This window comes from Gossypium raimondii, chromosome 12, assembly GCF_025698545.1.
Source record: "Gossypium raimondii isolate GPD5lz chromosome 12, ASM2569854v1, whole genome shotgun sequence".
Classification (NCBI taxonomy): Eukaryota; Viridiplantae; Streptophyta; class Magnoliopsida; order Malvales; family Malvaceae; genus Gossypium; species Gossypium raimondii.
This window is the reverse complement of record NC_068576.1, coordinates 55,942,094-55,967,162: the sequence shown is the minus strand read 5'-3', so window position 1 is coordinate 55,967,162 and position 25,069 is coordinate 55,942,094. Positions and strand designations below refer to the sequence as shown.

At 33.8% G+C, this 25,069-nt stretch overlaps 4 protein-coding genes across 9 annotated transcripts; 2 read left to right on the top strand and 2 right to left on the bottom strand.

Moving 5' to 3' along the window:
- The first annotated feature begins 1,659 nt into the window (after positions 1 to 1,659).
- LOC105765521 (proline--tRNA ligase, chloroplastic/mitochondrial) lies at positions 1,660 to 7,322 on the top strand. Its single transcript, XM_012584677.2, has 11 exons — positions 1,660 to 2,171; positions 2,254 to 2,310; positions 2,409 to 2,519; positions 2,724 to 2,810; positions 2,897 to 3,010; positions 3,098 to 3,304; positions 4,000 to 4,137; positions 5,347 to 5,508; positions 5,803 to 6,002; positions 6,688 to 6,771; positions 6,897 to 7,322. The coding sequence occupies exons 1-11, from the start codon at positions 1,818 to 1,820 to the stop codon at positions 7,036 to 7,038; spliced, it is 1,656 nt and encodes a 551-aa protein (XP_012440131.1). The 5' UTR covers positions 1,660 to 1,817; the 3' UTR covers positions 7,039 to 7,322.
- A 3,230-nt stretch (positions 7,323 to 10,552) lies between these two features.
- Positions 10,553 to 13,459, top strand: LOC105765520 (probable receptor-like protein kinase At5g24010). The gene has a single exon (XM_012584676.2). It carries the CDS (start codon positions 10,786 to 10,788, stop codon positions 13,324 to 13,326), a length of 2,541 nt encoding a protein of 846 aa, XP_012440130.1. The 5' UTR covers positions 10,553 to 10,785; the 3' UTR covers positions 13,327 to 13,459.
- Positions 13,460 to 14,238: 779 nt separating this feature from the next.
- Positions 14,239 to 16,525, bottom strand: LOC105765518 (uncharacterized). Of its 2 annotated transcripts, none has more exons than XM_012584675.2 (2): positions 16,239 to 16,525; positions 14,239 to 15,442 (listed from the first exon to the last, which is right to left on the bottom strand). In XM_012584675.2, exon 2 carries the CDS (start codon positions 15,000 to 15,002, stop codon positions 14,397 to 14,399), a length of 606 nt encoding a protein of 201 aa, XP_012440129.1. In that variant the 5' UTR covers positions 15,003 to 15,442; positions 16,239 to 16,525; the 3' UTR covers positions 14,239 to 14,396. The 2 variants fall into 2 exon arrangements, with proteins under 2 accessions (XP_012440129.1, XP_012440128.1); XM_012584674.2 differs by having other exon boundaries at positions 16,336 to 16,525.
- A 1,585-nt stretch (positions 16,526 to 18,110) lies between these two features.
- Positions 18,111 to 23,322, bottom strand: LOC105765516 (shikimate kinase 1, chloroplastic). 5 transcript variants are annotated; one of them, XM_012584664.2, is made up of 12 exons: positions 23,064 to 23,321; positions 22,313 to 22,367; positions 21,928 to 22,165; positions 21,283 to 21,341; positions 20,987 to 21,041; positions 20,825 to 20,897; positions 19,985 to 20,072; positions 19,172 to 19,254; positions 18,937 to 19,069; positions 18,771 to 18,849; positions 18,455 to 18,519; positions 18,111 to 18,376 (listed from the first exon to the last, which is right to left on the bottom strand). In XM_012584664.2, exons 3-12 carry the CDS (start codon positions 22,145 to 22,147, stop codon positions 18,314 to 18,316), a joined length of 918 nt encoding a protein of 305 aa, XP_012440118.1. In that variant the 5' UTR covers positions 22,148 to 22,165; positions 22,313 to 22,367; positions 23,064 to 23,321; the 3' UTR covers positions 18,111 to 18,313. The 5 variants fall into 5 exon arrangements, with proteins under 5 accessions (XP_012440118.1, XP_012440121.1, XP_012440117.1 ...); XM_012584667.2 differs by having other exon boundaries at positions 21,928 to 22,156; XM_012584663.2 differs by lacking the exon at positions 22,313 to 22,367 and having other exon boundaries at positions 23,064 to 23,322.
- Between the last annotated feature and the right edge of the window lie 1,747 nt (positions 23,323 to 25,069).

Genomic DNA, 25,069 nt, shown 5'->3' with positions numbered 1-25,069 from the left:
AGTAAATAGAAAGCGATGTTCATCAAACACAACATGACGAGAGATAACGATCTTGCCATCTGGTGTGAGACATTGATAACCTTTATGTTGAGAGTTATATCCCAAAAATGTACATGGTTTAGAATGAAAATCCAATTTGTGACGCAAAAAAAGACGCAAATATAGAAAGCAACAACACCCAAACACTTGTAAATGATCATACATTGGATCTTTCCCATGGAGAACCTTGTACGGAGATTGTCCTTTTAACACCGAGGTAGGAAGACGATTGATAAGATTAACAACACAACTGAATGCATAACCCTAGTATTTCATAAAAATATCTACTTTTTATATTTTGTAACTTTTTTTTTTATATTTAATATCTAAAACGTAAATTTATTAATAATTTAATGAGTTGGGTGTGTTTACCAAAAATTTTTTTTGCTCAAATGAGATTGAACATTCAACCTGTTTGCGAATTCAAATATGGACTCAAACATCTAGGGCTCAAAGCCCAATCAAATTGGACACTTCACTCCTGAAAAAAGGAGCTTTGTATTAGATTCGAATGTCAATTAAAAGTGTTCACCGCATTGGATTAGGTTTGAGTTTATATTTTTTTAACTTCGAGTGGCCTAAGTTAATGTCTTTTATTGTCTTGAAATGATAAAAAATATAAAAATAATCTTACATTAATATGTTTATAATTAAATTTATGTAAAAGTAATTTTATGTTTTTAAACAATAAAATCACCATTTAGGCGTGTTGATATCAAGCTTCAATTTTTAAGAATCAAATCACATACTAGCCTATGAATATTTCTAATCATAATGTTATGATGTGCATGAAAGTAAAACTTTTATGTAAAAAATACATTTATAAAAAATTAGTCATTGAATAAATTATTAAGTGGAATGATAAAAGTATTGTACACAAAATATCATCGATATCAAGTTCAACGTTTAGGCTATTGGTTATTTTAATTAATGTTTTTAATTTTTTTAAAAATTATATAAAAATATAAAACACAAGCACCAGTGTAATCATATTTATTATTTATTTAAGAAAAAAAAGCAAATTGTTTTTAATTTTTTTATCTAAGTTGATGCTCATTAAATTCGTGATATTAATTCAATGACACATTCTATATGCGAATAAATTTTTTGTAAATATATATTTATTAAAATTTACAAAATTGAAGGTTTTAAAAACAGTGTCTTAGATTCAATTATCATGGATGAGTTTTTATTTATGAATTTTATATAAAAATCAAATATATTCATAATAATATAATTTAACTAGTTTATTATCCATACAATTTTAATTTTATTTATTTAATATATATAAATTTTAGTTAATTAAGAATTAATTTTTAATATTATAAATAGATAAAATTTTTAATAGAGAATTAATTTACGGGTGTATAATACTTTATTAGTGTAAATTTGGAAGGATGGAAACTAGTAAATTGAAATTAGGGTAATTACACAACGAGATGAATTCATAGAAAAAATCAACAAACCCGAATTAACCCGACGTAAGCAACCCGAATTAATCCGTCAAGTTGACTGGTTTACGCGGACATGTTAAGGTGTTTTTTATGTGTAGGATTTAGCCCCTCTTTGGATCAACCACGGCTATTCAGCCCAGCTACACATGATCTTGTTTGACAAATACTAATTCAGCGACCAAAAAGATCGAACGATCATAATCCTCAATGTACACGGGCGCACCCAATCCCTACCTCTTTAGAAATCTCATCTCTTCGACCATGAAGCAGGCTTCAACACTCGTGAACACTGTAAATTGAAAAACTCCGAAATCCCCAACGGAAATGGTGTCGTCTCTAAGACTACCGGCGCTCACCTCCCTCATCTCTCCTTCCTTTACCCGCCGCTCCACGGTGTCTCTTCGGCGGCGTCTCCATCTCCGTCTGCCTCTGGCTGCTGGGTTCTCCGCCCAAAGCGCGGCTTCGAGTCCAACGGAAACCGAGGACCGAGTTGACAGTAAGAAGAGCGGCCGAGTCCAAGACCGGGGGAGTACTGACCGAGTCATCACGCCTCGGTCTCAGGACTTCAATGCTTGGTATCTTGATGTTATTGCTAATGCTGAGCTAGCTGATTATGGTCCCGTTCGTGGTACCATGGTTATTCGACCCTATGGTTACGCTATGTGGGAAGCAATTCAGGTCGCTTCATTTTCTTCCAAATTACACTAATAATTGCTCTTTTTATCTTTCGAAATTTTAGTTGATTTTGAAAATTTTGCAGGATTATTTGAATGTTAAATTCAAGGAGACTGGGCACAGTAACATGTACTTTCCACAGGTGATTTTTTTTTTTGGATAAGTTTTAAGCTATCATTTTGTATATTTGCTTTACCTACTTTAGCTTAATGGTTTGTGAAATTTACTTTGTGACTGCAGTTTATTCCATACTCATTTATAGAGAAAGAAGCTAGCCATGTTGAGGGATTTAGTCCTGAATTAGCTCTTGTTACGATTGGAGGAGGCAAGGAACTCGAAGAGAAACTTGTGGTACACATTTAGTATTACTTAGCTTAACTCTTTTTGTTTATAGTATTACCGAGTGTTATCAATGCAATTTTATGAATTAGCTTAATTATATTCAGTGGTATACGAACTGAATGACTTTTTAATGAAAATGCTGGTTCATGAGTAACCATGATGACATGACCTGAGTTTTGCCTTTGATTGTTATACTTCCTGAGGTTGTGACAGGTTCGACCTACCAGTGAAACTATAGTAAATCATATGTTTACACAGTGGATTCACAGTTATCGTGATCTCCCTCTAATGATCAATCAGGTATAAGCTTAGTTATATATTTGGCCTGTTTATACAGTTATGCAGGGTTGCCACTTACTGTGTTTCCCTTGTTTTATTCCATTCAGTGGGCAAATGTCACAAGATGGGAGATGCGGACGAAACCATTTGTAAGGACCCTTGAATTTCTTTGGCAGGAAGGTCACACAGCTCATGCCACACTGGAAGAGGCAGAAAAAGAGGTTTATGTCACTTTACCTATGGCTTAGACATGATGAATTTAGATGGTATTGTTTTTATTTAAAGGATTGGATGCTACTGAACTGCAGGCACTGCAAATGATTGATGTCTATACAAAGTTTGCTTATGAGCAAGCTGCAATACCTGTAATTGCAGGTAGAAAATCTAAAGTGGAAACATTTGCTGGTGCTGACAAAACCTATACAATAGAGGCTATGATGGGTGATCGCAAGGCCTTGCAAGCTGGAACCAGCCACAATCTTGGGCAAAACTTCTCCCGTGCTTTTGGGACACAGGTGATTTATACATGGGGTGCTCCTTTTTTTATCTCTTTTTCATTCCTGATATGGATATGCATGCAGGGAGCAAATAATTTGTTTACCGATGAAGTTTAATGTTAAGGAAATTGCTGGCAAGCAATGCACTTCTGTTATTTACTTTCACATAGATGAAATATGTACCTGCTATCTTTTTGTGGTTAACTCTTTAAACCTTCGGTTATTATTGAATATAGGCACTGTCATGGATTTTTTCCACTTAATGACACATTTGTTTTTGGGAGACATTTTCCAGGATTACACAGGCTTCTGTTATTGGTTGTCTAGGGTTGCTTTAGGTTTTTTTTTTTCCTCATGTTCTCGTTGTTGTAGTAATTTATTGTTTTACTGTCTCTGCTCTTGGTCCTAGCAATTTCAGAAAGCCAATCCAAAAGCCAGGCAAGGTTAGTATATATTTTTAAAAAGATTATAACACTGCTTAGACACTGTAGGATGGAGGACATTTTTGTACTTAGCTGTCCGTTTTATTCATTTATGATTGTCCTCCCACAAAGGGCTTGCAGCAATTTTCTTTTCTATTTGTTTCTGGTAGGCATAGGCCTTTCAAATGCTAAAGTGAATGATCGATCCCTTTTGTTGCATATTGTACTGGCCATTGTATTGGTAACTCTATAATTAATAAAGGCTTTTGACTGAAAGTTATGCTTGGGCAGTTCGCTGATGAAAATGGACTAAGGCAACATGTGTGGCAAACATCTTGGGCAATCAGCACAAGGTTTGTTGGTGGTATTATAATGACCCATGGAGATGATGCCGGCCTGATGCTTCCTCCGAGAATTGCACCAATACAGGTATGTAACGATAAACTGTAATAGATGGCCTGAACTGTTGCTGGCATTAGTTGATTGGTCCTTTTCTTATCAAAGGCAATGGTAAATATGCTGGTGATATAAAATTATGGGGCTGAGACTGCTAGTCAATTGTAAGCGATCTTGGGATTCTGTTTGCTGTAGAAGAAGCATGTTATTCTTTTAAGAAGTTACGCAAAATACAATTCAGACCCTTTTGGTAGCTATGGTTCAGCCTGTAAGGTGGAGCGTATAAGTAGAATGATATTTATGGTGGAACTATGTTTGCAAACAACTTTCTGGATATTAGATTATCTTCATGCGATTTATCGATACACAATGTTGTTCTGAAGCTAAATAAATATTGGGAGAACCACTTGTGTAACATGTTTTAATAGTTGAGAGAGAGTATTTTTTTTTTTTGATTTAAAAAAAGTAATAGTGGGTGTTGTTGTTATAGCTGTCTTGACAACAAATTTTGTTGGTTTATTAAACCTGCATATGGTCATTCACTGGGCTTTGGGTAACAAAATGGAGTATCTTTCCCATCTATAAAAGCCTTGTCCTCCTAAGAATTGTACTTGAGATGTCCAAGTTCGAATTACCAGATCCCAACCATCGAGGTGTCCCTTAGAGATACTTCTTTTACCAATAATAATACTCAAAAAAGAAAGAAAAGGGAAGAGGAAAATATGTATATAATTGGAGTCTATATCACCACATCCATTTTTATAAGAACTCAATTATTTTCTTTGAGACAAAACAGTCTCCCTGCGTGGGCTTACCAGTTCCGAAATGATGTCTCAATAGGGCATTAATGAGTCTGATGCTTATCTAGACTTCTTGATCTTAAGGGCAAAGATGCTTGTAAGTATTGAGGTGCTAGTGGTCTATTCTCCTTGCTTTCCTTGTAATTACTGGCTTTTAAACTAATTAGAGTTTTGGCTTTGCATATGATCTTCATTTATATCTTTTACTTGTTCCAGTCAAGTGTATGTGATAATGCCAGCCGTTGTCTGTTCCTACAACACATAATCATCAGAATATACTTATCTTCTTGGTTCAATTGTTCATCTTTCAAGTGGTAATGCTTAATAAATTTAAAAAAAAAAAGAAAAGCCAAAAAGGAAAAAAATGCCTTGAGTCTCTCTTACAATTTTTTATTATTTTTATGATGATTGTCTTTTTGTGTTGTCTACCATACGCTTTCAGGTGGTAATTGTACCTATTTGGAAGAAGGTTGATGAGAAAACAGGAGTTCTAGATGCTGCATCTTCTGTTGCAGAAACTCTGAAAAATGCTGGACTTAAGGTTAAACTTGATGACACAGATCAGAGAACACCAGGATGGAAGTTCAATTTCTGGGAGATGAAGGTATCTTTACCTTAAAATGGGCAGAACTTATGTTGGTTATGCCGAAGTATAAAGCTTATTTCTTAACTCTATGTTCTTCCTCAAGCTAAAAAACCGGGATAAGGAATCTCCTAGGAAGTTCATACAACTTCTGTCCATGATCCAGAAAATGTGTATGGATGAAGTTGTGATCCATCCCTTGAGTTTTTTGGGTGCTTATATTATTTTATCATGTGATGTAGTCTGATCTTATTTGCTTTGCAAAAAATATATTTAACTTTCATCTGCCTCAAGCTTTAGATAATAATTTTGTAGGGAGTGCCTCTGAGGATTGAAATTGGTCCCCGTGATGTTTCGAGTGGGAGTGTTGTCATATCTAGAAGAGATATTCCTGGGAAGCAAGGGAAAGTTTTTGGAATATCAATGGAACCTTCAATATTGGAAGCTTATGTCAAAGACAGATTGGATGAGATCCAATCATCTCTTCTTCAGAGGGCAATATCTTTCCGGGACAGGTTTGTTTTCTTTCTCAAGCAATTATTAAGAGTTTTAACCCAAGGAGAACTTGACTGATAACAAATTTTTTGACCTTTGATGTTCATTATGGCAACCCGGTAGCTATTTGGGTTGAATCAAGCTTATAAATGTACTATGTATGTGTATATGATGAGTTTGTGAAGCTTTAGCATGACCATTGAATTGGCAAACCTGCTCTTTCATTTGTAAACAACAGATAAACTGCATAACTAGCTTCTTGTTTTTAGAGCTTACAAGAATAGCTGCCTTCAGTTCAATGGTAGACCTTGAAGGATTTAGGGATTGGTAGAATTGATGTTTTGATTAAAAGCACATTGTTCTGTAATTCTTACATCTACTTAATTAATTAAACCTGCAAAATCTCTTCAAAGTGTTGCCATTGCAAATTCTTATTATTGGCATTTCTAGAAACTATAAATAATAGGACCGCTTTGGGGATATTCAATTTCTGACAATGTCTTCGCTTTGTCTTAATAGATGTTCATCTGATTGATCGAATGGTTCATGTTTACTAGATGGATGTATTCTTGTATCTATCGCTCTTGGAAGCTTCAACTTCCTTGAGAGCTTCACAGAATTTTTTGAGTTGAACAGAACCCATATGCTTCTCTTCACTCTGGACTTCTTTGCTCTTATTTCTAATGCTTCCTGGACTCTTTGCAGTAACATAGTGGATGTGAGCTCTTATGAAGAACTCAAAGAAGCAATATCTTTGGGCAAATGGGCTAGGGGTCCTTGGTCTGCTAGGTATACTACTCTTTTTCATTGATGATAGCCATATCAGAACTATTTGACTATTGTTCATTTGACTATATATTTACTGAAACATGTGCATTTGTGAGTCCGACAATATATTTCTATTGTGGCTGCAGTGATGCAGATGAGTTACGGATAAAAGAAGAAACAGGGGCAACGATTCGCTGTTTCCCCTTCGAACAGCCTCAGGGGACCAAAGCATGCTTGATGACAGGCAAGCCTGCTGATGAAGTTGCCATTTTTGCAAAATCTTATTAAGACTTGGGTAAAGTTTATTTTCAAGCTCACAAACTATCTAGTTTTGCAGTTATATGTCCTGAATTTTGTCCAGGTTTTTTATACCCTCTTCCTCTCCTATATGAAACACGTAGCTTTGACTACATTCACTGAAACAGCACACATAACTGTTTATACATTTTTAAAGCTGTCATTTGGTCATGTTCTTGCCTTGCTTTGGGGTTGATCTAGGACAACAATTTATACATCCGGTTTGATATGTAGTGATATTTATGTATAATAATTGAGGGACTAATTTAATCAAATTTCTGTAATAGGACTTGGTAGGTACTTTCACTTGCAAAATCATAGAGAAAATGGAGGAGCTAAATTAAGCTCCATGAGGAGCAGAAATTTGCTTTTATTTTATCCTGATGCCCGAGAATGAACAGAACATGACATTATACATATTGAGGTTATTGAAATTTTATGAATTAAAACGTTTAATTAGAAAATAAATAATATAAAAAATATGCAATATCTATCTTTAGATTTGTAAAAACATAGAAATATTTTTAATAATATAAAATATATATTATAGTAAATGAAATGATATTTTGAAGTTTAAATATTTTATTTTATGGCGAGACAATGTGTTAAATGAAATATGATGATGAGAAATTTTGAGTTACTCAAATCTTACTTAAATTTTCTTATAAAATTTAAAAATAATATATTAATAAAAATAATATATATTAAAATTTTTAAACCTCTATAAAACCGAAACTCTATTTTCATGAGCGGGCAGAACAGTGTGGAGAAACGTTGGTAAAAAGAGACGCATTTGTCGGCAGACATAATACAATATATGCCCGCAATCATATCATATAATTTAGGCAGTAGGCAGCGCCGATACAGTGCCTTATAATGAATTTCTTATTTGAAAAATAATAACTAAAATCACTTTGATTCAATAATTGAGTTTAGAAACACTGTTTCAACACATTCTTATATTCATATTATAATAATAAAAGGCAAATTTACGATGTATTTGGAAAGGGATCAATAATAGGCGAAGAATAAAGCACCAACCAACATTAAATTTTCAAACAAATTTGAGCAAATTCCACTACCGTCTTGTTACAACAAAAACAAAATTGGGCAAATTCCACCACCCCCACTGACTTGTTGGCGACAGAGGATTATGCAAGCACAAAGTGCAGGCGAAGAACAAAAATAATTGAACAAAAAGGACATGGTAGTACTTGAATTTGAGTGCTTAAGGATGCTGGGTCTCAACGTTAACCAATCATGCCAAAGTCCCATCGGCATTTGTGCTTTAAATTTTAAATTGATTCTGAATTTTAAATATTCAAAATATCATTTGTATCAATCAAGTCTCATAAACAATTTGAATTCCAAGTGAAAGAAAACATGTAATATGTAAGATCTAATCTATACTTGCAATAGGTATATTAGTATTTATTCATCGTATTTAAATTGTAATTTAATACTTAAATTAACGACTAAATTAAAGAAAACAACTAATTTATGTAATTTTAATAATTTTAATTTTTAATTAGAATGCTTTGAAATGTAGAGATTAAATATAAAATGTAGTCTACAAACTTTTAGTTCGTTTAATATAAAAATAAACCTAAAACTATTATACCAATAAATTCTTGGTTAGGGGTGTTTATGAATCTGACCGGTCTTAGGCCCAACTTCAAAAAGAATTCAAACCCAAGCTCAACTTGTTGAAATAGAACATTTCATTGTTTAAAAAATAATGAAAATATTTTTATTTAAATCTAATTATAAAAACATATGAATATTAATATAACATGAATCGAGCCGACTAGCCCAAGTTGGAAAACTAAATCCAATCCCATCTCAAAATGAATTAGGCCAGTTGGACAAGCTAGCCTTCCCACTCATGAACACTCCAACCTTGATTTAATGACAAGATTAAAGTCTTGTGATCATATATTTAAATTTCACTATATGTAAATAAGTGAATTCTCCTCCAAATTTACTTTAATTAGTTGATTAGAATTGAGTTGATTATACAACCATAATTGTAGAGACTATTAAATTAAAACTGCTATAACTTTTAAATTTTAAAATTATTATAATAAATAATAATAAAGATAGAGCATAGCAATGATTTACTTGGGAAATGTATAGATAAAATGGATGACTAAGTTTGGAATATATAGAAAAATGGTTGCCAGTTGCCAACCATCCACCATGCACATTCTTATTGGGTGTGCACAAGAAGCTATTATAATCATTTTAGGTTTTTAGCTGGCTTGGCCTGGCAAGCACCACCTCGCTTCAATGACGTATTGATTTCGTGTTATTTTAGCCCATCCATGACCACCAACTTCCTTTCCATATTAGCCACCTGTTTGTTCCTGATTTTTGCATCTATTATTTTACAAATTACAACCCACCATTTGACCCTTTTTTTTTAAAAGAATAATGTCAAATGAGAGTAATACAGTATCTATACCGTTGTAAAGGTCCTATACTGAGAAATCTGTACATAAATATATTTCAGTGTATGTTATATGTTTGGTGGGGAAACTTAATTCATACAGTGCCATTTTAGAAAACTCCAAGGGGTCTACATTGAACTAATGCAATAAAAATTTGTAGACATGTGATGCATAAATAAATGCTCCCATGAATAGGGCACAGGTTGCCCTACGCTCCTACCTATACCTAATTTATGATGGTAAATGTCTGGGTGAGTTAAAACAACCCACAATGCTGTCATTACTATAAGGAAGAAAAAGTAAGCTAAAAGTTCCATATTTTCTAATATACGGTTGTTGATGGGAAAATACAGTTTTGGCTGTTGATGGCAGCTCATGGGAGGCCGAGAGCCGTTCATTGTCTTCTAAGGGAAGGGGAAGACTTTTGATGGGGATTTTTTTAAAGGAGCGAGTTTTTCATTTGGGTATTAAAAGACCGAGTTATACAGTCTTTCGAGATAAATGTTAGATCTTTCGAGATAAATGTTGGATACATAAGATCACGTGTAAGTCGTATGTGATCTATGTATACGTAGTCATGTAACACACTGATAAGATCATTTTTGAAATTAATCAAATCAATTTAAAAGTATTATGAAAGTCTTTGTATTAAGAGTTAGATTGTATTTTGCTTCTTTTATTCAAAAATTGATAAATTAGTCCTTATATGTTAGATTAAAGAACAAATGAGTCTTGTTAAAAATTTTATCTATTTTTTACTATTAAAAACTAATCCCTATAGGTTAGTGTAAGGTACATATAACACACCACATGTAATTATCTGATTATTCTGTTAATCATGTCAATTTTTAATAATAAAAATGAATAAAATTAAAAAAAATAATTTAATCTTTAATTTAACATAGATTAATTAAATTATTTTTAATAAAAAAGTAATGTAGTAGTCGGTGAAAACATACAACATAAGTTAAAAGTTAAAACTTATTAAAGTTTAAACATGAGAACTTTGATAAAACGAGCAGCTTTGTGTAGCTTTGTTGTCGTCTCAGCGTCCTTCAGCAAGCAAGCAGTGTGGGAAGACAAAAAAAAAAAAAGAAAAAGGTCAAGTTTCTTGTACATGTTTTTTTCTGACATTGTTTATTGGCATCAACTGAAAATGAGTTTAAAGGTGATTTGTCGATGCTCCACTGGATCATACTAGCCAAAATAAAAAGCACTTTGCACGAATGTGAACGGTTCAAAACAAAAATGCCTTGAAATATTACCAAAAAAAAAAGCATCAACTTCCATGGCCAAATCCAGTTTCTTCAAAACCATTCTCTCTTCTTCTAAACTACCTTCAATGGCTACTCAAAGCCTTTACCTTTTCTCTTTAACTTTGCTTTCACTCCTTTATTTAGCTAAACCTTTCGTCCCCACAAACCAATTTCTCCTCAACTGTGGATCACACGCCAACGCTTCACTTTTCAACCGTGTCTTCGTCTACGATTCGGCTAATCCCAGTTCGGTTTCCCTCTCGGCGGACCGATCCGTTTCAGTAACCGACCGAAACCCATCTCCGAATTCACCCATTTTGTACCGTACGGCCCGAGTTTTCACCGCCGAGTCGAGTTACAAGTTCATCGTCAAGAAAAACGGGACGGGAACTCACTTTGTACGCCTACATTTCTCCCCGTTTCGAGCTCGAAATTTCGACTTGGGTTCTGCTAAGTTCAACGTTGTGGCTAATGGGTTCTTGCTAGTACGTGGTTTTAGTGTTTCCAATACGGTTTTAAAAGAATATATTTTGGAAATCGATGGTGAATTCCTTGAAATTACGTTTAGTCCTGTGAGTGATTCTGGGTTTGCTTTTGTTAATGCAATTGAAGTGTTTACAGCTCCTAAAGATTTCATAATCGATGATGGAGCTAGGTTGGTTAATAATAATGGGATTGAAAACTACAAGAACTTAACATCCCAAGTTTTAGAGACTGTTCATAGGATCAATGTTGGGGGATTAAAATTGACTCCTTTTAATGATACTTTGTGGAGAACTTGGATCCCTGATGATGGGTTCCTTGTGTTTAAAACAGCTGCGAAACAAGCTGTTACTACACATGTACCTAATTATCAAACTGGAGGTGCAAGCCCTGAAATAGCACCAGCTAATGTTTATATGACTGCACAGCAAATGAACAGAGATAATTTAACATTGAATGGTATATTCAATGTCACTTGGGATTTTCCAGTAGGTTCATTTGGTGCTTCATATTTGGTTAGGTTGCATTTTTGTGATATTGTTAGCCCTGCTCTTAATCAGCTCTACTTCAATGTGTATATCAATGATTATGCTGCTTATAGGGATTTGGATTTGTCGATGCTTACGTTTCATGTACTTTCTTCTCCAGTTTATTTAGATTTTGTTGTGGATTCGGAAGATTCCGGGGTCATACGTGTGAGTGTTGGACCTTCAGATTTGAGTACTCCTTCGAGAATTAATGCTATTCTAAATGGAGCAGAGATTATGAGGTTGGTGAATGTTAAAGGCTTGCATGGTGAGTCTAAGAAGGGAAACGTTTGGATTTTCGTGGGTCTCGTTGTTGGCGGGTTCGTTATCGTTTGTTTGGGTGTGGCTGTTGTTTTGCTTATATTTAAGTGCAAGAAGAAGAAACCGAAACCACCGAGACGTGTGGAAAGTGCTGGTTGGACACCGTTACGTGTTTTTGGGGGCAGTTCATATAGTAGAATGTCTGAAGGGACGGCTACTACGTCTCCGGGTCCTAATGGTAGCTTGAGAATCCCGTTTGTTGACATACAAGCATCAACTAACAATTTTGATAAGAGTTTGATTATTGGAATGGGTGGATTCGGTATGGTCTACAAAGGGGTACTTAAAGACAATACTAAGGTTGCTGTGAAGAGAGGTGTCCCGGGGTCAAGGCAGGGTCTTCCGGAGTTTCAGACTGAGATAACTGTTTTCTCAAAGATTCGTCACCGGCATCTTGTTTCACTCGTTGGATATTGTGAAGAACAGTCGGAAATGATACTGGTCTATGAGTACATGGAAAACGGACCATTGAAGAATCATTTATACGGTTTAAAACATCCTCCATTGTCTTGGAAGCAAAGACTTGAAATATGTATTGGCTCGGCTCGAGGTCTTCACTACCTTCATACTGGTTCAGCACAAGGTATCATTCACCGCGACATTAAATCTACCAATATATTGCTTGATGAGAATTTTGAGGCCAAGGTTGCTGACTTTGGTCTCTCGAGATCCGGTCCGTGTCTCAATGAAACACATGTAAGCACCGGAGTAAAGGGTAGCTTCGGTTATCTTGATCCCGAGTATTTCCGGAGACAGCAGCTTACTGATAAATCTGATGTTTATTCATTTGGGGTTGTGCTTTTTGAGGTACTTTGTGCTCGGCCCGCTGTTGACCCATTGCTTGCCAGGGAACAGGTGAACTTAGCTGAGTGGGCAATGCAGTGGCAGAAAAAAGGCATGCTCGGCAAAATCATCGACCCCAACCTCGTGGGACAAATAAAGCCTAGCTGTTTGAAGAAATATGGTGAAACAGCTGAGAAATGCTTGGCTGATTATGGTGTTGATAGACCGACTATGGGTGATGTCTTGTGGAATTTGGAGCATGCACTTCGGCTTCAAGAATCAGGGCCCGACGAACCATGTGATGCCGAAGACGGCAACATGAATGGAATGGATCATCCAACACCTAGCATTATTACTACATCCGGTAATAATGACACAGAGAAAGACGATCCGATTGGTAGTTTAGACTTAACGACAGGCCAAATATTTTCACAATTGATGACAAAGGATGGCAGATAGTTTTAAGTAGTCAATTCTGCAGAGATACAATCAAAGGTCAATTTTTCATTCCCGAAATTTCTAATATACATATGTATATTGTATATGTATGTATCCATATATATAGATTGGAAGCTTCACCTTCTCTCTTCAATATTTTATTCTATTGTAGCAAAGTTGAATCCTAGCTGTCTTTTTTTTTTTTTTTATCGTTCTTATGTAGTAGTCCGAAGTAATTGGTTTAAAATAGTTTATTTGCTTGATTATGCTGATGTTTTATTTGGATACTTGCATGGTTTAATATAGTCCAAAGTTGAACCTGTTTTGTCTGAGAAAAAAGGAAGTTTTGAAATGATGAAACTGAGACAAAAATGACCTGTCTAGCATTGTAGGCACATTCAAATTCATTTGATTATTTTGGCGATGAAAGCGGGACAGTTTTAATATGGTGGCCACTCGATCATTCAAGATCATTTTGCTTTCCTCCATTTAAGTTGGGGCAAGAGCATCAATACGATTAGAGCAAGTTCATTCATGCCTCAAGATGAAGGTTTTTGGAATCATTTGTGTTTTGCTTCTATTACTTTGAAAAATAAGCAAGTTAATTCTTGTACATTAAATCAAACAGTAAATTAATCTTTTAAATTAAAAATTTAATGCCTGCAACATATATCTCATTCCGACATAGAAATAAAATTCGAACCATAAAAAATGTTAAATTTTTTAACAAAAACAGTTTACTCTTTAATCTAAGATGTAATAATTAATTTATCTATTTTTTGAACATAAAAAATAAAATACAATTTGACTCCTAATATAAAACTACTTCCATTGTACTTTTACCCTCAAAAGCATCTTGAAAATCATTCATGTTGGGGAAAATGAAAAGGAGGGAAATTAGAACACTACCAAGAAACAGACCATTTGACAGTATGGTGCAACAAAGTTTAATATTTAAAGAAGCAACAAGAACCAGATGCGTGACAAAGTCATCACATATATATACAGATCCATTATTCAGATTTATGAATAAAAGATAAAAAGACAGCAAGCAACATGGAAAGTGGCAAATACAACAGCAAAATGCTAGGCTAGCCTCTCAACATTCTGTCAAGCACGATGGTGTCTACTACTTCTGCGTCCTCTGTGATTTGCAGCGCTGATACAGCCTGTGCTGCTATAAGACCAGCTGAAAGTTCTTCATTTCCCCAGCCTCTATCCTCAAACCATGGTGCATGTAGATCCCTTCTGCAAGCTCCATACGTGAAGGACCAGTCACTGCTTCCAAACTCAGCCCACTCGCATCCACCACTATACGCATTAGCGACCCACCCTTGAGAGGTTGTGTGAGCCTGATGGGGAAGCCTAGCTCTCCTTCCCCAATCCCAACGGTTGAACCCCTCATCCTTGTTTACCATAATCTCACATGAATCCCCCGAGTCTTCACCAATCAGGACATGCAAAGCAACAGCCTCAGCAATTGCAGCACCATCCTCATCAAGCCTTTGCTGTTCTTCCTTCTTTTTCTGTTTCTTCTTCTCTAGTTCGGAACGGATGGCTGCAGAAGTAGCAAGAGCTTTCTCCAAACGCCTTTTTTTCTTCTCGGCCTGTTTAATACGATCCAACTCATCCTTCACCTGTTTCTTTTTTGCTTTTCTCGCTACTGGTTGCACTTTATTGCATCCCTTGTTATCCATTAAAACTTAAACAGCTTTTAAACCCACACTTCTGTTTACTCAGATTCTTTCTTTTTTCTGTAAAAGAGTTCCTCTAAATCGTATACATTTCCCTATAAACCTATCTGTTTTCCTCTTTCACCTTTTTTTTTCTTTAAAAAAACACTTTGACGGCTACGTATTCCTAATATAAATTATATAAAATCAAGGCTACACAAACTCAGGTCTGCAAGAATATCTCATCTTACGGACAATGCAATCCCAAACAGAAACAACAGGGGAACACAGAAATGCAGAATGGTAAGGATTCACAGGCTCATCCCTTGGTAGAATCCTTCCTAATTTCCCACAACCCTTGCATCTACCCATCTTTGTGCACACTTAGAACAACAATAAGCTTATCCCGTCGAAAAACGTCAACAACAGTATTTCAGTTCAAACAACTCACATGGCCCTCGTCACTGCAGTGAAACAGGAAATCAGAACAAAAAACCAAACTTCATTGCAAATTACACTGACCCTCATGCATGGGAAAAGAGGCATCTTATACACGGAAAAAAAAAAAAGATATACTAAAACAATTATAAAATTGCAATCTTTGATGATTAGCAGCTCAACCATAGAAACTCTTGAAAAGAAGCAATAGATTTGACTTAAAGAACACACCAACAAAACTATCTGGCATCCATAGCCTAATTAAATAGAGATGGACACTTAGATGAACTAGTACTAGTCGGTCACGGACTCATAGTGACTGTATGATAAGCAACAGGTCAACGGTCAAGGCTATGCTGGAAGCATGTAAAAACCAGGCACATAGCTTTCCATTCAGTGTTAACATGTAAAGCCTCAACGGGTAAATAGAGGAGGAAAATGGAAAAGATATATAGTATAACCAAGTGAAATGAAGACAATTCCAGATAACTTACAGATCCCATAGTTTTAAATCTTTGCAAAAGTAAGATGAATTGAATAACCCCCAAAACGATCTATAAAGAGGATTAGACAAATTTATTTAATTAACAATTTTTCTTCCTTTTTACCTCAATTTTCATTTTCAATGCTTCTTTCCCCTAATTTTCTCGCAAAACAAACAGACGCAATAACTGGATCCATCCTATTGTTCGTAATAAAACCCTAAATTCAGATTGAATATACATACAGTTACTTAAATTATGTGCTCTACTTCACCGAGATGCAAAAAAAATACAAAAAAAAAGCACTTTAAAAAATAAAATCAGCATCAGATCCAAATACCCGTTACTAAGAAGCACACAAATCGAGAACCAAAGAAGCGAAAGAAACTTCGCCAGCCAAATAACCAAGAGATAAGATTTTAGATGAAAGTACTAACCTTATCAAGAAAGTTAAAAGGGGGAAATGGATCTCCACCGCTCCTTTAAATTTTGCCAAAATTAGAAAGCCCAAAAGAGATAGGTAGTAACTAAAAAGAAATATATAAGCTGTTTGGATCTAAAGAAAATAAGAGAGAAAGTACAGAAGGGGAGAAGAGGGTTAAAAATAACTGGGGCGGAGCAATCAGTGAGTAGAGAGCGAAGTACGCAGCGGTTGTATTCAGCCAATGACTGTTCGACACGTTGTGAATGAATTTCGACGGTAAGTCTAGAATGTCTTGACTTTTTCTCCCACGGATGTTTCCCGTGCGCTGTCACGGCTGATATCATGCCACGTGGCGACTATTTACGTGAGAGCGTTGCGGGCCAGATTGGGTTAGGATAATAAGAACCGTCCCATGAGATTTCTTTGGGTTCCAACGGATGGGATTATAGATCTGAAACGATTCAGGACACGGAAAGGTTAAGTTCCGTAATGAACGACTCCAAGTCTCTAAGGGTAAAACTGTAAAGATACACGACAAGATTAAAACTGAAAAAAACACACACACAAGATTCCAAATCTTATGCCTTTTATCTTGATTTGGTCTCCTTAGTTCCGATTTCGGGCCATTAGTTTTAAGGGTGAAAGTTGCGGTCAAAACCTGTTTTTCACTAAAATGAAATACAATAGTTGAGCAACAATTATCAAAATATTTTTATTTATATTAATTATTTAAAAGTATATGAAAAATAGATTAATTTATAATTTATGAATCATTATATTACACTATTTAAATATCATATAATTTAACTAATTTCTAATTTTCCACAAAAAGAAATTTTAACTTTCAACTACAATTTTTGACAACAATGAAGAACACCAAAACTTAATAAATCACACTTTTTCACAACACTTTTCTGCCGTACTTTTTAAAATGATTTTTTCTTCTAAAAATCACTTTTCAACCGCAACAACAATGGAGAATTAGACCTTAGTCTTTTTACTTTAATTTGGTCATTTTCAATTTCTATTATTTTTAAAATCTTTTACGGTAAATATGTCAGTTTACTATTTTTACATAACACTTAGATAAAAATCACATTATTTTACTTAATATATTTAGTGACTATCATTTGAGACTTGAGTTATAGTTAAAATTTCAAAATTTGAAAAATATAGAAACCAAAAATTAGAAATTAGAGAACATAAGCTAAACCCACAACTTACTAGACTAATAGCAGAACTTCACCAAACAGAATTAATTGTGGTTTTAGTACTGAAATTTCAAATTTCAGAAAAAAAATACTATTAAAATTGACTAGCTCAAAAAAATGTAAAGATTAATATTCACAACTAAAAGATTAAAGGTTCAATCCATGCACATAAGATTTGAAGAGTATAACGTTTATATGTTTATATATTTTATCAATTTGACGTTAAATTTAATCTTTAATATTTTTAAAAATATTATTTGACCATTAACCTTTCAAAAAAATTTAAATTATTATTTTTAACGAAAATATTTACTAAACATTAAATTTTTAAACATTGATTCCAAGGCATTCATGCCACTATAAAAATTCAGAGCGGATATTATTACAGAGCTGAAAGTCTGAAGCAAGACTTCTTAAACTTCTATCTCTAGTATCTAATCCAATTAAGTCCCTAAGGTCTACCAATTTCGCCATCACCGATTTAAATCTCGAAATAACATGTCTCACTGAAAATACAAACCTTAAAAGACAAAAAGTTGGAAAGAACAATCATAGATCGTACAATGAACATGAAAAATACTAAAACAAAAATGAATTAGGCAAACATATACAAGTGCATCATGTTCATGATACTTAGTGACAATACATTGGGAGTTACACAACTTAGTTGTGGAAACAAACTACAACGGTGCAGAGATGGAAAAAAAAACTGGTCAATTTTGACATGCTATGCCACAAATAAAACGAAATTCAATCACCATATCTATAGCTTTTTCAAAACTATAATCCAGCAATGACCATGCCACCTTCCTCCTTTAGATACCCTTCAATTTGTTGCAATGCCTAACAATACAGTGATACCCTTTAGCCAAACATTGTAATCGGACAAGAGAAAATATAGGACAAAGAGAAAGAAAAGACCTCGATTGCAATCTCTGTTGGAGTAAGATCTGATACATCTCTATAACCTAGTTTGCCTGCAATTTCTGAATTTTTTGGAACACTAGTTTAAACAAAAATCATCCAGAGATAAACGTAAACACAGCAGCAACAAGTCAAGATACAAGGAGAATATGGCGGAAAAAGAAGTAAAGAAGGAAAGACAATGACATCACATGGTATCTCATATCTTTGAAGAATGTAAACAAGCTGAAGGTAAATGAGCATTGATGCATTTCAATTAACCAGCTAACAGAGACTTCACACAATCTCGTCTAAACATAACATAGTCTCATACCTTCCAATGAAACCCGGGCATTTGCTTTAGCATAATTTTTACCCCTCAGTTCCAAAAGGTAAGACAGCCGTTTTAAAGCCTGTAAAGGGTCAGAACGTCAAAAACTTGCTAGACCATGTAAACCAAGTCCACACAAGGAAAGAAAATAAAATCAGCAACAGACTACCTTTGTATAGGGATCGCCATGTTCATAATGCAAAAGGGGACGAGAATGAGTACCTACTGCAGCAATCCTCTGTGCCAAGGCTTCCAAAGGTACATCTAACCAGACAACAACCCCCTTCTTTTGCATATAATCCCTGATAAACCAAATAAAAGGGTTTCAGATTGTTATAGTTTATGCAACAGAAAACCGAACCGATGGAGAGAGAAGTATCTAAACTAATTAAATTCCTGTTTACCAGTTCACATCCCATACAACTGCACCTCCGCCAGTAGAAACAACAAGTTGTTTCTTTGAAGAGAGCCTCTGCAATACCTCAGTCTTGTAGTCAAGAAGAAGAATATAAAAGATTCAGTTCAATTGGAAAAATGCGCAATATATTATAATGACAAGAAGTATGATGACCGAATTGGTCCTACATGCAATCATAAACAATGGTCCTAGAATAAGTGATGATAGAGACTAAAATCAGTTAGCAACTTGTCTAATGCTTTTCTTTTGGAAATTTGCTATCTCCGGCTTACAGTGGCCTCCCCTTTATATTAGTGAAACTCAGCCAAAACCAACTTCTGAATGTTGGTCAACTTCACATGTCTGCAATAATATTCTATCGCAAATGGCTTAATAGAAAGGTTTCTATTGACATAATAAGCTAATTTCATACTTCCAACATGTTAAAAAAAGAAAAAAAAGGGCTGAAAACTCATGTCATCCAATTCTGCATATGACCAGCAGCACACATCCTACTTAAGTGAGATTAATACTGGTTTACAATCTTCGACCATAGCACATAAAGGCAGACATTAACCCTTGTATCTACACTCAGTTTTAGCTAAAGAAGACATTAAAACAAACTTAAAAATAAATAAGTAAAGGCTCAAACCAACTCAACAAAAAAAAATTAAAATAAAAGGCATAATGCCAAAAATATAATTTTAGGAAATCGATGACTTACTTTCTACATGACCATCAACATAAGTAATGATTCAAGTAAGATACACTGAAGAAATGAAAGAATATGTGCATACAGAGAGAGAGTTTGCTAGCTTACCTCCTTTTTTCTGAAGAATCTCTCACCATGAAGCTTAAATATTTCGGCTACAGACATTCCATTCACCTCCTGCTCTATTAACGCGTCACTGAAAATTGTAGAATAAAGATATTCTTGAAACACAGATTAAAAAGTCCATTTAGCAGTCTTACATTGGTAATTGGTAGACATCAACGAAGAAATACCACTTCTAATATTCAAGCAAGACAATTAATGTATCAAAAATAGACCAAGTTCATGGACAGTGGGGTCTAATCTGAGCATACCAATGCCTAAATAATTCAATTAATGCATGATCACCCATCATTAGCTCTTGTGACCAAGACCACTAATTCCAACCTACAAACTATAGAGGACAATATGCCATAAAGAAGAACTAGTAAACTCATGAGGAATGTTTCCATAGCTTCTGCATGTTATTTTCTTCTTTCCAGTATCTTGTTGGAGAATGAAGATGATGAAGGACCTTCTATTTATATTATAATATTTATTTCATGTATTAGATAGACGGCTAGGGTTATTAGTTATATTTACGATTTAAACCTAGGGCCCAATAACTTCACTTGCAAGGAAGAAAGCCTATATAAATAAGTTGTAGGCTTTATAGACGTAATCATTATTCTTATTATTTTTCTTTGAAATAATATAAAGAAACTAAAGGTTTTTTTAAACCCTAAGTTTTCTGGAGTTCTAGCTTCTTCCTTACCTTTTTGTTCAGACCAAATTCTTTTATTGATTCACTGGTGCATTTCCCCCTTAAACCACATCAATTTTGGTATCAAAGCATCAGAAGACTGCAACTATAGGACTCACAACGAACAAACAATTCACAGTACAAACCTGTCACAAAATGAATAACTGAGTACGTTAGACAGAATTTTTCCCACTGTAGTTTTTCCAGAACCCATCAATCCTGCACATTCATGTTCATAAAGTTTAGATACCAAAGAAAGTAAATCTTTGACAATATAAACTTAAAGAACTTGGACAAAAGAAACTGACCAACAAGATATATACTGTGCCCATTTAAATATGGCTCAACCTCTAGTGACTTATTCTGCAAATTTTATTCACATCATGTAAGATACAGTGGCAGAACAAATCTCAGATGCAGCACAAGTTAGCTTCCGTTCTCAGTGGTTGAGGCCTTAACTAAAAACTATATATATTACCAGAAATAGAAGCCAAAACACTAAATGGAAGAGATAAAAGATTAAAAAATAATAAGAGGTATCTAATCACCATATTATAATTTATAACTAAAATTTTTTAAATAATTACAGGGAATTTTATCATACCTTTAACACTAAAGCTTCATCATAAGGTGCATGAACGCTACCAGTTTCAATTGTTGAAGCTGTGAAATAACATTTTAAAACATAACATCATAGGGGTCAATCATATGTGTGGTAAAATTTAAAATTCTCTAGAACAATTTAGCCACCTAGGATCTGAGTTGTACTGCTCTCACTTTGGATAATCTCAATATCAACATAACATGCTAGTTATCCTATGTTAAAACAACATGAAATCCAAGAAAGATTAAACAGTACAACTTAGCAGAAAAGCGAGAACATGAAAGGAGATTTACATTTGACAGAAAGCAGAAACAAAATGAATTCTGATCTATGCTCCAAGTATTACAAATAAAACCTTGCATCATAATCTGTACATAAAAAAAAAAGGACTTTACTACCAGTTCAATAGTAAATTTATAGTGTCGTTTGCAAAGGTATCCATAATTTCTTTCCTGTCTATTTTCTTTTAAAATGTTGTTATTCTTTTATTCCAATATGATACCTTATTTGGCCCATTTAAGAGAACTTGAAATAGATTTAGAAACAGACAGGACTTGAATACTTGAATCAATTGTATAAAATATGATAAATGACATTACAATAATCATAAAACTGGCATATTAATTTTTTTTTCCATTTAAGTACCTGAAAAGTTCTTAGAGGAAGAGCAGGAAACCTCGAAAGAGACCGATCTAAACCGATTAGAAGATGTCAGAACCGGAAAGTGCGCCGAAACAACCAGCCGGGCCTTGTGTTCTTGCTTTGCTATCCGACCGAACCGCAAAGAACCAGTCGAGTTCCTCCCAAACCTTTCTGACTCAATCCATGTCGGATAATTCAACTTGCATGCAACTCCAGCCTCCATTCTCAGCCCCTAACCGCCCTCGATTCAATAGAATTTTCAAAAAAATAAATATTCTCAGTTTTTCTTTTACTGTTTAATTCAAGAGAAATTTTATGCAGAAATTAGTTAATAATAAAGCTAATTAAAATTTAACAATAGGATTTCAAGGAAAACTTATGAACTTACCTTGGATAATTAATAAAGAGAAAATGAATTTTGTGAAGGGCTTTGCTCTCTGACTCTGTGTATTAAGCGGTAAAGGCTCTTTTATCAGTCTATTTATGTAACATTTTAATAAATGCAATTTGCTTTTTTATTGACATTGATGCATTTTAAAGCGGAGACTGAAGAATGGAAACTGAAAACAAATTTTATATACACCTCTATTTAGCAGCTCAACCAAAGAACCTCTTAAAAAGAAGCAATAGATTGAACTTAAATAACACACCAACAAAACTATCCGGCATCCTAGCCTAATTAAACAGAGATGGACACTTAAATGAACTAGTTCAAGTTGGTCATGGACTCATAGTGACTGTATGATAAGCAAAGGGTCAACGTTCTAGGTTATACTATAAGCATATAAAAATTTGGTACATAGCTTTCCATTCGGTGTTAACATGCGAAGCTTCAACGGGTAAATAGAGAAAACAAAAATGGAAAAGATATATAGCATACCCAAGAGAAATGAAGACTATTTCAGATAACTTACAGATCCCATAGTTTTAAATCTTTGCAAAACGGGTTCGGTTCATAATAAAAACCCTAAATTCAGATTGAAGTTGCATGCAATTGCTGAAATTATGTGCTCTACTTCACCAAAAAAAAAAAAAACTGAAAACAAAGCACTTTAAAACATAAAATCAACATCAGATCCAAATAACGGAGAGAAACATCACCAGCCAAATTACCAAGAGATAAAGATGAAAGTACAAACCTTGTCAAGAAAGTTAAAAAGGGGAACCGAATCTCCACCGCTTCTTTAGAATTTGCCAAAACTAGAAAGCCCAAAAGAGATGGTAGTAACTAAAAAAGAAATATATGCTGTCTGGAAATAAAGAAAATCAGAGAAAAAGTACAGATGAAAGAGCAAGAGGGTTAAAAATAACTGGGGCGGAACAAATCAGTGTGTAGAGAGCAAAGTACGGTGGCATTTTTGCCAAAGGGGGTTCGACGCGTGGGGTTAATATGTCTTGGTGCGCTGCCACGGCCGATGTATGCTGTCTACCGTCTAGTAGTTTTGGCGGGAAAGAAACGAGTGCAAAACTCGAGGGACTGATTTGATAATTCAATAACTCTTTAAGTCTTTGGGCCTAAATTGCGGGTCTAATGGGCTGAAGTTGCTTCAAGGAAGTGACAGATTGACCCAAAATATGAATGTTGCTGCAATAGCCCAAAGTCCTAATCTAATCGCAATTTTCGTTTGCAAATTCGAGTCAGTCTGATCAAATACAGGTGATGTTCATCTATATTTATATATCGTAATAATTAATTTTGATTGTAATTTTACAATTTCTTTATGATTTTATTTATAGTTATATGTCGAGGAGGAACGTGCAAAAAATATTCAAACCCAAGTGAACCGAACCAAAAATTATTAGATATATTTTAAAATGTGATTTAATTGGTTAATTCTGTCAGTTTTCAGTTTTAATATTTTAAACGATTAAACCCATAGGGTCATAACTCATTTCAGATCCAAAATTAGACCTTAAACTTAAATATTCAGTAAAACTCATTACTCTTAAAACCAAAATGCATTAAAATTTTAAAACCAAATATCCATTAAATTTTAAAATCCAAATTGAAATGATTATTTTATTTTATTTTATTTTATCATTTAATATATAAGCTAAATACCAAAAAATAAAAGCTAAGACTTTCAAATATTCAGATTAAATTTAAAAGTGATATGATAAAAAAACCTAAAAGAATTAAATTTAAAATTGAAAAAAGACAATAAGGTGAAAATTTAAAGGAAATAAAAATATCAATTAGAAAATATTTTTTCTGTACAACTCAAACATCATTAAAAAAATTCTAAAAATTTAATAAATTGAATCGAAAATTTTGGTTTGGTTTGATTTTTGCTTCCTAAATTGAATACATAGATAATTCGATTTATTTAATTTTCGATATAAAAAATTAAATAGACCGAATACACACCGAGTCATGAGTTTTATTGTATGTGGAAAACCTCACTTTACCCTTTGCATTTTTAATAAGAGGAATACTTATTTGATATACAAATGATCGAATTTTTAACTCCAAAAATAGAGTTAAGAGATACGCATGTGTCTCATTTATATTTTTTAAATATCTATTAGGAAAATGTTTGATACACTATGGTAAAGTTTTTAAACTTCACAAGTAAGGTTAAAGGGTTGATAAATGTTTTATAGGGATATAATAAAATATTTAAAATAGATGTTTAAAAAAGATACACATGTCAAATTTTTAAGGTTGATTGTGGAATAAACAAAGTACACTACTAATGTACCAAATATTCACCCTATCTATTAAGGAAACAACTCGTAATTTGATTGATCCAAATTTAATTAATATTATTGTACTGGAGAATTTTCATAAATTATGAAATTAGTTAGGTAAATTTTGTAAAAAAAAACCTGTAAATAATTTTTAATGCAAATATTATTATGATAAAAAGAAAGGAATTCTTTTAAATTAGATAAAAAATATTGTTCATAAGTTCGTAAATTTTATCTACAATGAACTGATATAGAATCGAGAATAATTAAAGAAGATGTGATGTAATGTTTTTAAAAATATAAAAAAAATTAAAAAGCTAATATTATACCAAATATTGTTATTCTTTATAAATACGAACTATAATCCTAAACAAATATTCAAGTGTCACTCTTATGACTCTATTTTTTTTTTCTCTTCAACTGTTAAAGAAAAAAAAATTCAACCAAAACATAG

What these genes read in the sequence shown, in the direction of transcription:
- LOC105765521 (XM_012584677.2), top strand. Translation starts at nt 1,818, where the DNA reads ATGGTGTCGTCTCTAAGACTACCGGCGCTCACCTCCCTCATCTCTCCT. An exon ending in CCCGTGCTTTTGGGACACAG is followed by an intron (nt 3,305 to 3,999) that starts GTGATTTATACA and finishes ATGCTTGGGCAG; the next exon opens with TTCGCTGATGAAAATGGACT. An exon ending in TCAATTTCTGGGAGATGAAG is followed by an intron (nt 5,509 to 5,802) that starts GTATCTTTACCT and finishes ATAATTTTGTAG; the next exon opens with GGAGTGCCTCTGAGGATTGA.
- LOC105765520 (XM_012584676.2), top strand. Translation starts at nt 10,786, where the DNA reads ATGGCCAAATCCAGTTTCTTCAAAACCATTCTCTCTTCTTCTAAACTA.
- LOC105765518 (XM_012584675.2), bottom strand. Translation starts at nt 15,002, where the DNA reads ATGGATAACAAGGGATGCAATAAAGTGCAACCAGTAGCGAGAAAAGCA.
- LOC105765516 (XM_012584663.2), bottom strand. Translation starts at nt 22,147, where the DNA reads ATGGAGGCTGGAGTTGCATGCAAGTTGAATTATCCGACATGGATTGAG. An exon ending in ATGAAGCTTTAGTGTTAAAG is followed by an intron (nt 21,042 to 21,282) that starts GTATGATAAAAT and finishes TAAAATTTGCAG; the next exon opens with AATAAGTCACTAGAGGTTGA. An exon ending in CAACAGAGATTGCAATCGAG is followed by an intron (nt 18,377 to 18,454) that starts GTCTTTTCTTTC and finishes CTGTATTGTTAG; the next exon opens with GCATTGCAACAAATTGAAGG.